Source organism: Scylla paramamosain, chromosome 4 (genome assembly GCF_035594125.1).
Source record: "Scylla paramamosain isolate STU-SP2022 chromosome 4, ASM3559412v1, whole genome shotgun sequence".
Lineage (NCBI taxonomy): Eukaryota > Metazoa > Arthropoda > Malacostraca > Decapoda > Portunidae > Scylla > Scylla paramamosain.
In genome coordinates this window covers 10,500,779-10,517,022 of record NC_087154.1, presented here as the reverse complement: position 1 = coordinate 10,517,022, position 16,244 = coordinate 10,500,779, and the positions used below count along the sequence as shown (strand labels likewise).

The 16,244-nt window shown below is 39.9% G+C and overlaps 1 protein-coding gene across 5 annotated transcripts in view; it reads right to left on the bottom strand.

Annotated features, from left to right (window-relative positions):
* LOC135099729 (uncharacterized) overlaps nt 1-16,244 on the bottom strand; it is a 68,428-nt gene that overhangs the window by 25,593 nt on the left and 26,591 nt on the right. For 3 of the 5 annotated variants that reach the window (XM_064002209.1, XM_064002212.1, XM_064002210.1), the window contains 2 exons: nt 5,073-5,192; nt 3,310-3,492 (listed from right to left, as the gene is read on the bottom strand). The exons of 1 other annotated variant lie outside the window; for it this stretch is intronic. In XM_064002209.1, the coding sequence (XP_063858279.1) occupies nt 3,310-3,492; nt 5,073-5,192 (303 nt within the window). The remainder of the gene's footprint in view (nt 1-3,309; nt 3,493-5,072; nt 5,193-16,244) is intronic. One more of the 5 variants, XM_064002211.1, reaches the window with a different exon arrangement.

Below are 16,244 nucleotides of genomic sequence, written 5' to 3'. Positions count from 1 at the left end.
CTTCCACTACTAATACCACTAACATTTGGCTAAAAACACTCCTATCGTGAGAATCAGGATATGGTGAAAAGCAGAAATTTTGTTAATGTAATAATTGCAGAAATCTAATCAGACGATCTATCAATATATTATACCTCAAAAAGAATATGTGGATTTACTTTGGTGACAGATGCTGCCCACCTCAGCCCACAACAACACAGGTCACAAGAAAAATAAAAAGAAAAAAGAAGACATAGTAGTAGTAGTAGTAGTATACTGAGCACTGACAAGCAGTACCAGTAAACCTTGCAGCATGGAACCAGCCCTGCCATTATGCAATTGCTTAATATTTATTTAAACATTCTGATAGCAACACCATATTTTCCAGGTACAAGTTTAGATATGCAGTCCCACCCAATCACAGCCCAATGAATTCCTGCTGTTTTTCTCTCAAACTCATTTCACTAACTAAATGAAACCAATCTAGACTAAACCAAACCTACCCGTACCTAATCTAAGTCAACTACTTTGATGAGTTAGTTTCGTTAATTAATGTTTAGTTAGGGTTAGTTGGGTGAGGTCTTGGGTTGTGCTGCTCCTGGTGCAGGTTCACAGGGTTTACCCAGCACTCGGAGTCCCACGCATGCTTGAACAGTGTGCCAGGCATACGATTCAAATGAATCTACACCGCCCCCATATTCACTCCCTTGTAATGGTCATTAAATTCTTACAAAACTTTGAATTAAAGTTTTGAAGTAAAATCTAACCAAACCTAATCAAAATGTTTTGGTGCTGTGGTACCAAGAGCTGTTGCTGCTCCACCATTATCACTGTGAGCTCATAAACTTCTTAGGAATCCTCATACATGACTCATAATGTCTCAATGCAGCAGGAGTACTCATAGCTCGATGTCAATTTTTCTGTATTACTCATAAGGCTTATGAGCTCCTCTTACAAGGTTTATGAGCTGCATCCAACTCATAACACTTATGACCTTTTCTGCATACTACTTCTGAATTCAATTATAAAGAAGTAAGATTCCTACAACTGTATTACAAGATTCAGGGAGAATTTCTGTTACTTCAGTGGTTCTCCTTTTGAGTCTCAAGGTAGCCAAAAACATGTCAAATTAGTATAAATTGTAGCAAGTGTTTGGTTGTAGAACATGAAGTATTACTACTTAAAGTAACACAAAAAAAGTGTAAAAATAATGAAGAGCAAGGCATTAAAAATAATGAAGAGCAGGGCATGATATTTTCTTATAATAAGATTAAAAGATTGATAAATTCATATATGGTTTATACTGCAAATGGTAATGTTCCATTCAAGAAGCTAAACATAAACATAGCTGCAGCTTTGGGTGATATCACAACCCTTCCTAATATAAAGAGTACAGTGTTCCATGCTATTTGCATGAGTTACATTTCAAATATGTGAAACCACCCCTACAAGGCTTAGCAACACCTATGTTTATAGATTAAACCATAAATTATACATCACATTTATTAAATGCATTCTAAATTCACTTTAACACAATAAAAAAAAACAATTATTATACATATAGTACAGAGAGAGAGAGAGAGAGAGAGAGAGAGAGAGAGAGAGAGAGAGAGAGAGAGAGAGAGAGAGAGAGAGAGAGAGAGAGAGAGAGAGAGAGAGAGAGAGAGAGAGAGAGAGAGAGTTCTGATTGCATATGTCAGCCAGTGACCTTGACAATGGCTGATGCAACATTTCTCTCTCTCTCTCTCTCTCTCTCTCTCTCTCTCTCTCCCTATCTGTGTGTGTGTGTGTGTGTGTGTGTGTGTGTGTGTGTTTGAGAGAGAGAGAGAGAGAGAGAGAGAGAGAGAGAGAGAGAGAGAGAGAGAGAGAGAGAGAGAGAGAGAGAGAGAGAGAGAGAGAGAGAGAGAGAGAGAGAGAGAGAGAGAGTTGCATCATCAACCATTGTCAAGGTCACTGGCTGACACATACAATTAGATCTCTCTCTCTCTCTGCTAAATTATAACTGAGAGAGAGAGAGAGAGAGAGAGAGAGAGAGAGAGAGAGAGAGAGAGAGAGAGAGAGAGAGAGAGAGAGAGAGAGATTGTTAAGGTCACTAGCTGCCACACAGCTACATTCTCTCTCTCTCTCTCTCTCTCTCTCTCTCTCTCTCTCTCTCTCTCTCTCTCTCTCTCTCTCTCTCTCTCTCGATATAGCAAATTTTCATCTTTAGCAATGCACCTTTTCACTATGTGTTCATTATATCAGGGGTTTACTGTAATTTAAGATAACTGAAAATATAATCCAGATATATAACCTCACACCTACTAATCAACACAACAAAATGCCATCTCTAATCAAGCAGCATCGCTTGAAATGTTGTATATCATAAAATTCATTTAGTACATCTTTATTTTCACAAAAAGATTTCTGGTGCTGTTGTGGGAACTTTTTAGAACTTCACTCACCCTATAATCTCCCAGCTAGCACACTAACAGAAAGCATTGATAGATATAATTATAAATAACTGATAACTTAAATGTGGTACACGTGGATAGCAGGAAGCTGTGATGGCTGAGGTGGTGATTCCATTACAGGTGTCTACTACCAGCGACTGGTAGTAGACTGACTCTTTGCTGTTATGCAGGGTTCTGTGCTTCTGAGTTCTTATCAACTTAGTGAATTTTACAAGTGCAAGCTGTAGAGTGGCAGAGAACTGACTGGAAAGACTGACTGGCGACTGCTACCAACAACATGGGCTAAGCCACTAGCCTGAGTTCCATCTTGCCACGTCATCAGAAAAAAAAAGCTACCCAGAATCCGCACATCTCTAATTTCCAATTTATTCATAGTGGTAACTAATTCTTAGTTTGTACTATATTAATGTTAATTACCCTTTAATATAACTTTACAATTTATACACAAATACCTTGAAACAATAATACATTGATACTATGTGTGATACAAGTGGAAATTTGTACAGCTGTTCCTTCAGCAATGCTTACAGTTTTAAGGCACATCTGGGACTGTGTCCTCACATTATCATGAACTCAACCTTAGCAAAGTAATGATTCTCAGACAAAGTTTGATACATTAGTCCATTACTAGAGAGGAAAAAAATCTTTGCAGCATTTCTTCCAATAAACAATGGTCTAAACTCTGAACCTCTGTACAAGTAGCATAAAGAACAAATCCTCCATTTCCAAATTCTCTACTGTTGGCCTTGCATTAGTTAAATTAAAACTTTCTTGCATCCTAGCTCTACTTCATTTGTTAGATACTACTACGATGTATTTTCTTACATTAAAGCATGATTCCATGCACAACAGCTATGATTTGCTCCATGAAACTCACCCATGTTTCAATTGCTGACTGTGAACTCTCAAGTTTAAGGAACACAAAGTCTTTGTTTTGCATGCCAGCCCCTGTGGCATATTCAAGAGGCACACCAAGGCCAATGCAAGAACCAACTTGCAGCTCTGATGATATATCTGTACCCTGCAGCTTTGATTCATTTATATATGTGCAGTTGGTATTCTGAAAAATAAATTGAATTTAGGATCATAACATCAATTCTATTCAGACAGGAAAGTTATGAATCTTTAATTAATGGTAATCTCAGTGTATGATCTAGTTCCTGAACAGTTCCCTCATCAGACTGACAGTATAAATAGCCAGTCCTACAAAGGTATTCTAGTAAGTAGTGACTAGAAAGAAAATTACTACCAGCTGAGATTTCCTCATGTGGAATTCAAAGACTCATGACATCAGAAGTCAGACTAGAAGTTATAACAAGATACTCATCAGGTTAGTTCAAGGGACACCTGTTTCAATACCCTTGAGTGTTGTGATGAACAAGATACAATGCAAAGATAGAATGAAAGGAATGGATAAAATGGTAGTTATGAATATGTATGGAAAGCTGACACAAAAACTATGAGCTTCATAGCAAGAGAAAATGTAACAGAAGTCATGGAAATAAAAAAAAAGATACTTCCAATGAAAGAAAGAAAAAATCAAAGGAACTTGATGATAGTGGGGAATGGAGAAGCTAGAATCACTAGGAACAGAAGATCAGAGAGGAAGGAAATAAAGTTGGAGGGTGAATATTAAACACAAAATAAGAGGCTAAAGAGAATTATAAGTCATAAGAGATTTTAAAATACAAAGCTGGATTAGAGGTGAAGGGGGAAGGGGAAGAAGAGATAAAAGAAAAAGGATGGGATGAAGAGAAAGAAATGTTGAAAACTTTGAAGAAACAGATAGAAGACCTGGAGAAGGTCACAAGAGGAACAGTGAATAGCAAGCAAAACTAAACAGGACAGCTGGAAGTTGAAATCAATGAAACAGAATAGAAGGATTGGAAAATAAGGAGACTGCGAGGCAACACTGTTGCTGCTAAATTGTTGTATCAATCATTAGTCAGACTTTACAAAGTTCATTGCACTTTCATATGTCCCAATAATAGTGATGCCTTTTTATTTTTATTGGTCCATATCAAAGTGTTATCAAAGGGATGGTAGCTGATCCCTATGATGTAGATCAATGAAAATAAAGACTGGAATACTGTCAGATCAATAACATCTCAGTGAAAAAGTAAACCAAGCTATGGCCAACATGCAATGTATAACAGCAAGCCAATCTTGTAGCTTTAACTTCTTACTAACATTGCATGTGAATTTTTATGATGCTTAGTTTCTGAGATACAGAAGTAGATAGAGTTCCTCCTGTCCCTGTATGAACCAAAATATGCACAGGTGTACCAATGTGTGAGATGGTTTGCATAATAAAGTGGTTAAAACTCACTATCTGTCATCTTCAATTAATTTATCCAACCTGCTCTAGTAACAACCTAGTGTGTAGACCTATTACATACATTCTTGTAAAGTTTTTGCCACTCATCCACAACCCTGTTTGGAATCTCCTTTTAAAATCTCTTTGCCTAGTTTATAACCATTTCAGTGAATCTCAACTTGTTCCCTGGCTATAAGAACCTGGTTTTTATGTTTCTTACATTCACTAAAAAGCCTCAGAATTCCCATTCAATACTGAAGAGAACAACAATCCTCACTTCTGCAAGAGATTGCTGTATGTTGAGAGCATTAACAGTTTCTCACCTTTATGTTTTTAAGGACTAGAGCACCATTGGGAGGAACACGTAATATTTGGCAGTGCTGTCTGGAGATATAAACACTGGAAAAACTGATATCACATACAGGACTGCGACCAATTAATATCTGTAAAGGATAAGGCATACATTAAGATAAATGCATTTTCTTATAACTATAGACTAGTCCAGTTCACTCTATCTAAATCATATTGATAAAACAAAAACTACAATGGACAGCAACAAAATTAGTACCAGCTTTGTACATCATAAGAAGACTGATCAATGAGGCTAAATTTAAGCAATGTTAGAAGGGCAAACTGGATAGCAACTTTGGGCACCATTTGCATATCACTGATGGTGAGCCGCACCAACCTATGGCTGACAGCCATCTCCTGGGAGACCCATCCTGTTCTGCAAAAAAGCTTTTAAAGTACACTGTATAGCTTAACACTGCAACACCATATGAGTCATCACTACCCCACAATAATACTGAAAGCAGTATATCAACTTACAAAAACTTTAACAAGTTCATGAAAACCTATGAACTTGAATACGACTAGTCACCAAAGAGTAAGCCTATCTTGAGGCCCTGTTCCCTGTTTTTGGCAGAGTGGCTGATCACTGGACTTGTGATGTTCTTGTTATATTTTTACTTTTTTTTTTTTTTTTTTTTACAATTAAGATACTTTCAATCATCTAACCAAATATTCCTGCCTTAAGTAAATTTTTCTTAAATAACCAAATGAACACAATAATAGTATCAGTGAGTCATTCAATGCTACTATGTCAAGTTCATGAAATTATATACTCAGGCAAGGTTGAGAAACCAAATTTCACAGATTTTTGCTCCTCCATCCAAAAAATGCAGATTCCCACCAAGGTCCCACATTTGTTGTGGACAGGGAAAGAGAAAGATGAAGTTGAGATGCACATCTTTTAAGGTAACACTCACCACACTTTAGATGACTGTTGATTTGTGCCACTGCAGATCAGCTCAGCCTATGGTGACTGTAATAGTCTTGCTTAATATAATCTTAAGCCGTATTAATAAGTTACCTGTAGACTGTCATGATGAAATACTAAATAATCCTTTTAGGTTATCTTTTCATTATTTTTAAATGATTTAACTTATCTTTTCATTATTTTCTGGGTTTTTCTTAGTAATTAGTTGTTTTCAGGTACTAAAATGCATCCAAAATTCATTTTCAACCACTCTTCCCAAACCTAAAAGAAGCGGGGCTTTGAAAACGTAACAAATTGTGGTGGGGAAAAATTCCCAAGCATTTCAGTGGCAAAATTGTGCCTAACATAACCTAATATTAACTTAACCTAACATGAGCATTCCTGATGGTTCACTGCTGCTTTTATACACTAATTTTCTCACTAATAATATTAAATCAAGCACAAAAATTTTTGTTGATGACCTTAAATCATACATCACAGTTAAAACAAACTCTCCAAATGCTCTTATGCAAAATATGATTACTTATTAAACAGATATTACTCTTCTTCATGAAGTGGCACCCTCTTGGGGATTGTCCATGAATGCCAATAAATGTGCAGCATTGCAATTCAGTAGACAGCCTGTGGATTGGTCAACTTTACCAGTCTCTGGCTTATACTATATCAGGGTAGTTCAACTACAGGCCTGCGGGTCACAAGTGGTCTGCCAGTTGATTGTCTGTGGCCTGCAACCGCTTGTATTATAAATTTATCTTGTACATGAAAAATACAGACGAGGTTTCTGTGCCTGTACATGAAATAGTAATAGGAAGCAGGATTATTAGGATTATATATATATATATATATATATATATATATATATATATATATATATATATATATATATATATATATATATATATATATATATATATATATATATATATATATATAAGGAGGAGGCAGTAGACACCTGCCGAAACGATAATTACTCCCAGTGAGGTCTAAAGCACTGTTCAGGGGGTGCTGTGAACTTATCATTAAACCCAGCTGTGACCTCACTGAATGTTTCCCTTTGTGTCTCACAACACAAGGGGGCAGTCACAGCCTGCCCTCTAAAGACAACTCTCTTCCTCCACACAAAACTACAAGCACCTAATAACACACACACCCTTCACTCAAAAATTTTAAAATCATCATGGCGACTCCTACACCAGCCTCGGAGTCCCCATCTAGGGAGGGGACCATAAATGTCCCCAGGTCGGACTGCCTTTCTGTCGACGACCCTAAGTGTCTTGACACCCCCCTCAACTTTTTCTTCATTAACTTCTGCAATATTCGTGGTCTAAGATCTAATTTTCAATCTGTAGAACACCACCTCTCCTCTTCTAAACCTCATCTTCTTTTCCTCACTGAAACTCAGGTGTCTAAGGCAACTGACAGTAGCCCCTTTTCTGTTCCCTCCTACTTTCTCTATCCTCATTTTCGATCCAAAGCTGGATGCTGCGTTTATGTGCGCAATGACTTAACCTGCTCTCGTGCCCACGCTCTTGAATCTTCCGAGTTTTCCACCATCTGGCTACGACTACAGTCACTCTCATACTAAATTTATCTGTGCTGTATACCTCTCTCCTAACTCCTCTGACTATAAGAAATTCTTTGACTACTTAACTTCCAAAGTGGAGCACATTCTGACCCTCTTCCCTTTTGCAGAGATCTCCATTCTTGGAGACTTCAATGTTCACCACCAGCTTTGGCTTTCCTCTCCCTTCACTGACCATCCTGGTGAACTAGCCTACAACTTTGCTATCCTCCATGACCTAGAGCAATTGGTGCAACACCCTACTCGTATTCCTGACCGTCTTGGAGATACGCCCAACATTCTTGACCTTTTCCTGACCTCTAATCCTTCTACTTATGCTGTCACCCTTTCTTCTCCGTTGGGCTCCTCCGATCACAATCTCATATCTTTATCTTGTCCTATCACTCCAATCCCTCCTCAGGATCCACCTAAGCGAAGGTGCCTCTGCCGTTTTGCCTCTGCTAGTTGGGGGGACCTGAGGAGGTATTTTGCTGATTTTCCTTGGAATGACTACTGCTTCCGTGTCAGAGACCCGTCTTTGTGTGCTGAGTGCATAACAGAGGTGATAGTGTCTGGCATGGAGGCATACATTCCTCACTCTTTTTCTCGTCCTAAACCTTCTAAACCTTGGTTTAACACAGCTTGTTCTCGTGCTATACATGATAGAGAGGTGGCCCACAAAAGGTACTTAAGCCTTCCATCACCAGAATCTCATGCACTTTATATTTCTGCCCGGAACCATGCCAAGTCTGTTCTCCAACTAGCCAAAAACTCCTTCATTAACAGAAAATGTCAAAACCTTTCAAGATCTAACTCCCCTCATGATTTCTGGCATCTAGCCAAAAATACCTCCAATAACTTTGCTTCTTCTTCTTTCCCTCCTTTATTTCAACCAGATGGCACCACTGCTATCACATTTATTTCTAAAGCTGAACTCTTTGCTCAAACCTTTGCTAAACACTCTACCTTGGACGATTCTGGGCTTGTTCCTCCCTCTCCTCCACCCTCTGACTACTTCATGCCACCTATTAAAATTCTTTGCAATGATGTTTTCCATGCCCTCGCTGGCCTAAACCTTCAGAAGGCTTATGGACCTGATGGGGTCCCTCCTATTGTTCTCCGAAACTGTGCCTCCATGCTTGCACCTTGCCTAGTCAAACTCTTTCAGGTCTGTCTGTCAACATCTACCTTTCCTTCTTGCTGGAGGTTTGCCTACATTCAACCTGTTCCTAAAAAGGGTGACCGTTCTAATCCCTCAAACTACCGTCCTATTGCTTTAATTTCCTGCTATCTAAAGTTTTTGAATCTATCCTCAACAAGAAGATTCTTAAACATCTATCACTTCACAACCTTCTATCTGATCACCAGTATGGGTTCCGTCAAGGCCACTCTACTGGTGATCTTCTGGCTTTCCTTACTGAGTCTTGGTCATCCTCTTTTAGAGATTTTGGTGAAACTTTTGCTGTTGCCTTGGACATATCAAAAGCTTTTGATAGAGTCTGCCACAAAGCTTTGATTTCCAATCTACCCTCCTATGGCTTCTATCCTTCTCTCTGTAACTTCATCTCAAGTTTCCTTTCTGACCGTTCTATTGCTGCTGTGTATACCACCCCCCACCCCTGATGATACCACCCTGCACTTTTCCACGTCTTTTCATAGACGTCCAACCCTTCAGGAGGTAAACATATCATGCAGGGAAGCCACAGAACACCTGACTTCTGATCTTTCTAAAATTTCTGATTGGGGCAGAGCAAACTTGGTATTGTTCAATGCCTCAAAAACTCAATTCCTCCATCTATCAACTCGACACAACCTTCCAGACAACTACGAGTATCTCCTCTTCTTCAATGACACTCAACTGTCCCCCTCTTCTACACTGAACATCCTCGGTCTGTCCTTTACTTATAATCTGAACTGGAAACTTCACATCTCCTCTCTAGCTAAAACAGCTTCTATGAAGTTAGGTGTTCTGAAACGTCTCCGCCAGTTTTTCTCACCCCCCCAGCTGCTAACTCTGTACAAGGGCCTTATCCGTCCATGTATGGAATATGCTTCACATGTCTGGGGGGGTTCCACTCATACTGCTCTTCTAGACAGGGTGGAATCAAAAGCTTTTCGTCTCATCAACTCCTCTCCTCTAACTGACTGTCTTCAGCCTCTCTCTCACCGCCGCAATGTTGCATATCTAGCTGTCTTCTACTGCTATTTTCATGCTAACTGCTCTTCTGATCTTGCTAACTGCATGGCTCCCCTCCTTCCGCGGCCTCGCTGCACAAGACTTTCTTCTTTCTCTCACCCCTATTTTGTCCACCTCTCTAACGCAAGAGTTAACCAGTATTCCAAATCATTCATCCCTTTCTCTGGTAAACTCTGGAACTCCCTGCCTGCTTCTGTATTTCCACCTTCCTATGACTTGAATTCCTTCAAGAGAGAGGTTTCAAGACACTTATCCATCAATTTTTTACCACTGCTTTGACCCTTGTATGGGACTGGCATTTCAGTGGGCATTTTTTTTTTATTAGATTTTTGTTGCCCTTGGCCAGTGTCCTTCCTACATACAAAAAAAAAAAAAAAAAAAAAAAAAAAAATATATATATATATATATATATATATATATATATATATATATATATATATATATATATATATATATATATATATATATATATATATATATATATATATATATATATATATATATATATATATATATATATATATATAAGTGACCCTCTCTGTAACAGTTTAGTGCTGAAGTGGTCCAAGATGTCAAAGTTGGACCACCCTGTACTATATGAATGACACATCAATTCCAATTAAGAATTCTGCAATTGATCTCAGAGTAACTTTTTTTTTTTTTTTTTTTTTTTTTTTTTATGTAGGAAGGATACTGGCCAAGGGCAACAAAAATCTAATAAAAAAAATGCCCACTGAAATGCCAGTCCCTAAAAGGGTCAAAGCAGTGGTCAAAAATTGGTGGATAAGTGTCTTGAAACCTCCCTCTTGAAGGAATTCAAGTCATAGGAAGGTGGAAATACAGAAGCAGGCAAGGAGTTCCAGAGTTTACCAGAGAAAGGGATGAATGATTGAGAATACTGGTTAACTCTTGCGTTAGAGAGGTGGACAGAATAGGAGTGAGAGAAAGAAGAAAGTCTTGTGCAGCGAGGCCGCGGAAGGAGGGGAGGCATGCAGTTAGCAAGATCAGAAGAGCAGTTAGCATGAAAATAGCGGTAGAAGACAGCTAGAGATGCAACATTGCGGCGGTGAGAGAGAGGCTGAAGACAGTCAGTTAGAGGAGAGGAGTTGATGAGACGAAAAGCTTTTGATTCCACCCTGTCTAGAACAGCAGTATGAGTGGAACCCCCCCAGACATGTGAAGCATACTCCATACATGGACGGATAAGGCCCTTGTACAGAGTTAGCAGCTGCAGGGGTGAGAAAAACTGGCGGAGACGTCTCAGAACACCTAACTTCATGGAAGCTGTTTTAGCTAGAGATGAGATGTGAAGTTTCCAGTTCAGATTATAAGTAAAGGACAGACCGAGGATGTTCAGTGTAGAAGAGGGGGATAGTTGAGTGTCATTGAAGAAGAGGGGATAGTTGTCTGGAAGATTGTGTCGAGTTGATAGATGGAGGAATTGAGTTTTTGAGGCATTGAACAATACCAAGTTTGCTCTGCCCCAATCAGAAATTTTAGAAAGATCAGAAGTCAGGCGTTCTGTGGCTTCCCTGCGTGATATGTTTACCTCCTGAAGGGTTGGACGTCTATGAAAAGACGTGGAAAAGTGCAGGGTGGTATCATCAGCATAGGAGTGGATAGGACAAGAAGTTTGTTTTAGAAGATCATTAATGAATAATAAGAAGAGAGTGGGTGACAGGACAGAACCCTGAGGAACACCACTGTTAATAGATTTAGGAGAAGAACAGTGACCGTCTACCACAGCAGCAATAGAACGGTCAGAAAGGAAACTTGAGATGAAGTTACAGAGAGAAGGATAGAAACCGTAGGAGGGTAGTTTGGAAATCAAAGCTTTGTGCCAGACTCTATCAAAGGCTTTTGATATGTCCAAGGCAACAGCAAAAGTTTCACCAAAGTCTCTAAAAGAGGATGACCAAGACTCAGTAAGGAGAGCCAGAAGATCACCAGTCGAGCGGCCTTGACGGAACCCATACTGGCGATCAGATAGAAGGTTGTGAAGTGATAGATGTTTAAGAATCTTCCTGTTGAGGATAGATTCAAAAACTTTAGATAAGCAGGAAATTAAAGCAATAGGACGGTAGTTTGAGGGATTAGAGCGGTCACCCTTTTTAGGAACAGGTTGAATGTAGGCAAACTTCCAGCAAGAAGGAAAGGTAGATGTTGACAGACAGAGCTGAAAGAGTTTGACTAGGCAAGGTGCAAGCACGGAGGCACAGTTTCGGAGAACAATAGGAGGGACCCCATCAGGTCCATAAGCCTTCTGAGGGTTTAGGCCAGCGAGGGCATGGAAAACATCATTACGAAGAATTTTAATACGAGGCATGAAGTAGTCAGAGGGTGGAGGAGAGGGAGGAACAAGCCCAGAATCGTCCAAGGTAGAGTTTTTAGCAAAGGTTTGAGCAAAGAGTTCAGCTTTAGAAATAGATGTGATAGCAGTGGTGCCATCTGGTTGAAGTAGAGGAGGGAAAGAAGAAGAAGCAAAGTTATTGGAGATATTTTTGGCTAGATGCCAGAAATCACGAGGGGAGTTAGATCTTGAAAGGTTTTGACATTTTCTGTTAATGAAGGAGTTTTTGGCTAGTTGGAGAACAGACTTGGCATGGTTCCGGGCAGAAATATAAAGTGCATGAGATTCTGGTGAAGGAAGGCTTAAGTACCTTTTGTGGGCCACCTCTCTATCATGTACTCGTATAGCACGAGAACAAGCTGTGTTAAACCAAGGTTTAGAAGGTTTAGGACGAGAAAAAGAGTGAGGAATGTACGCCTCCATGCCAGACACTATCACCTCTGTTATGCGCTCAGCACACAAAGACGGGTCTCTGACACGGAAGCAGTAGTCATTCCAAGGAAAATCAGCAAAATACCGCCTCAGGTCCCCCCAACTAGCAGAGGCAAAACGCCAGAGGCACCTTCGCTTAGGGGGATCCTGAGGAGGGATTGGAGTGATAGGACAAGATAAAGATATGAGATTGTGATCGGAGGAGCCCAACGGAGAAGAAAGGGTGACAGCATAAGCAGAAGGATTTGAGGTCAGGAAAAGGTCAAGAATGTTGGGCGTATCTCCAAGACGGTCAGGAATACGAGTAGGGTGTTGCACCAATTGCTCTAGGTCATGGAGGATAGCAAAGTTGTAGGCTAGTTCACCAGGATGGTCAGTGAAGGGAGAGGAAAGCCAAAGCTGGTGGTGAACATTGAAGTCTCCAAGAATGGAGATCTCTGCAAAAGGGAAGAGGGTCAGAATGTGCTCCACTTTGGAAGTTAAGTAGTCAAAGAATTTCTTATAGTCAGAGGAGTTAGGAGAGAGGTATACAGCACAGATAAATTTAGTATGAGAATGACTCTGTAGTCGTAGCCAGATGGTGGAAAACTCGGAAGATTCAAGAGCGTGGGCACGAGAGCAGGTTAAGTCATTGCGCACATAAACGCAGCATCCAGCTTTGGATCGAAAATGAGGATAGAGAAAGTAGGAGGGAACAGAAAAGGGGCTACTGTCATCAGCATATAGCTAACGTTGTTCAGAAAATAAGTGGCATGGGAGGCATCTTTTCTCACTCCTATCTATATAGCTCTATCCTATCTATATACCTATATAGTCCCTACTGGAGTACTGCTCATCTCTGTGGAATCTGGGATACATTACAGATCTAAAGCTGATGGAGTCAGTTACATCTGCATTACTTTCAAAGGTTGAAAGCTTTGGATTTATACATGGTTCACAGTTGACTGTTGCATCATGACATAGTAAAACACTGGCAAATTTTTCAGCCATGTGCTAATTGCTTCCAAAGACATGTTCTGCAACATGTGAGAACACAACTGGATATACACAAACTGTTTTTCACTCACTGAGGAGTTACACTTTGGAACTCTTCCAAGAATGTTGTTTCAGCCAAAACAGTATATGGTTTCAAGGCATCCCTTTCTGCTCATCTGTCTGTGACTGTCTTTATGATTTTTTTTTTTTTTTTTTTTTTTGCTGCATGTTGATGCACTATCTAGCTAATTGTTAAAGATCTGTAAAATAATAGCACATAATACTGGACAGGCTGGCACATAACCAAAGTGTGGCTTCTGCTGGCCACCTAAGTTGTCAATCCCAGGTACCAGGAAGCCCATCAGATGAGAGGCATCCTAAAAAAATCATGACCTTTAACTCCTACCATCTGGGGGCATATGAATATGTCCTGATGGCTACACACTCCCATCCTGGGATATATATAAACATCCTCTTTCAGTTTAGTTTACCACTGACTTAGGACATTTTCTGAGGTGAAGAAAATCACCTAGGACATTTTCTGAGGTGAAGAAAATCAATGTGGTAACTTGAGAAATTGTTTTGCACCCAAGAACATACTATTTTCCCATGATTTTTTTTTTCTTTTTGTGCTCTAAAACAATGATCTATTGGAATGACTGATTTTGCAACAGCAACATGATCATGGCCAGTGCACTTATATGCCACCATAACATGTGGTTTCAACATTACTAGTTTTCAGATACCTCTTTACATCATGTTCATATGTGTGTGTGTGTGTGTGTGTGTGTGTGTGTGTGTGTGTGTGTATTAGAGAGAGAGAGAGAGAGAGAGAGAGAGAGAGAGAGAGAGAGAGAGAGAGAGAGAGAGAGAGAGAGAGAGAGAGAGAGAGAGAGAGAGAGAGAGAGAGAGAGAGAGAGAGAGAGAGAGAGAGAGAGAGAGAGAGAGAGAGAGAGAGAGAGAGAGAGAGAGAGAGAGAGAGAGAGAGAGAGAGAGAGAGAGAGAGAGAGAGAGTAGGCACCTGCCAAAACGACAATTACTCTCAGTAAGGTCTAAAGCACTGGATCAGGGGGTGCTGTGAACTTATCTATAAACACAGCCGTGACCTCACTGAATGTTTCCCTTTGTGCCTCACAACACAAGGGGGCAGTCACAGATTGCTTTTTAAAGACAACTCTCTTCCTTCACACAAAACTACAAGCACCTAATTACACACACACCCTTCACTCAAAATTCAAATCATCATGGCAACTCCTACACCAGCCTCAGAGTCCCCATCTGGGGAGGGGACCACAAATGTCCCCAGTTTGGACTTCTCTACTGATATCGACCCTAAGTGTCTTGACACTGCCCTTCAACTTATTTTTCATTAACTTTTGCAACATTAACAGTCTTAGATCTAATTTTCAATCTTTAGAACACTACCTCTACTCTTCTAAACCTCATCTTTTCCTCACTGAAACTCAGGTGTCTGAGGCAACTGACAGTAGCCCCTTTTCTGTTCCCTCCTACTTTCTCTATCCTCATTTTCAATCCAAAGCTGGATGTTGTGTTTATGTGCACATACATTCCTCACTTTTTCTCAACCTAACCTTACCAAACCTTGGTTTAATACAGTCTGTTCTCGTGCTATACATGATAGAAAGGTGGCCCACACTTAAGTCATCCATCATCAGAATCTCATGCACTTTATATTTCTGCTCAGAACCATGCCAAGTCTGTTCTCTATTTAACCAAAAACTCCTTCATTAATAGAAAGTGTCAAAATCTTTCAAGGTCTAACTCCGTTCGTGACTTCTAGCCTCTAGCCAAAAATAGATCCAACAACTTTGCTTCTTCTTCTTTCCCTCCTTTATTTCAATCAGATGGCACCACTGCTATCACATCTATCTCTAAAGCTGAACTCTTCACTCAAACCTTTGCTGAAAATTCTACCTTGGATGATTCAGGGCTTGTTCCTTCCTCTTCTCCACTTTCTAACTACTTCATGCTACCTATTAAAATTCTTCGCAATGATGTTTTCCATGGCCTCGCTGGCCTTAACCCTCGGAAGGCTTAGGGACCTGGTGGGGTCCCTCTGTTCTCTGAAACTGTGCCTCTATGCTTGCACCTTGCCTAGTCAAACTCTTTCAGCTATGTCTGTCAACATCCACCTTTCCTTCTTGCTGGAAGTTTGCCTATATTCAGCCTGTTCCTAAAAAGGGTGACCATTCTAATCCCTCAAAGTGCATTAATTTCCTGCCTCTCTAAAGTTTTTTAATCTATTCTCAACAGGACAATTCTTAAACATCTATCACTTCACAACCTTCTATCTGATCACCAGTATGGGTTCCGTCAAGGCCGATCTACTGGTGATCTGCCTTTCCTTACTGAGTCTTGGTCATCCTCATTTAGAGATTTTGGTGAAACTTTTGTTGTTGCCTTGGACATATCAAAAACTTTTGATAGTCTGGCACAAAGCTTTAATTTCCAAACTACCCTCCTACAGCTTCTATCTTTCTCTCTGTAACTCCATCTCATATTTCCTTTCTGACCGTTCTATTGCTACTGTGGCAAATGGTCACTGTTCTAAATCTATTAACAGTGGTGTTTCTCAGGGTTCTGTCCTGTCACCCACTCTCTTATTATTCATCAATGACCTTCTAAAACCAAACTTCTTGTCCTATCCACTCCTATGCAGATGATACCACCCTGCACTTTC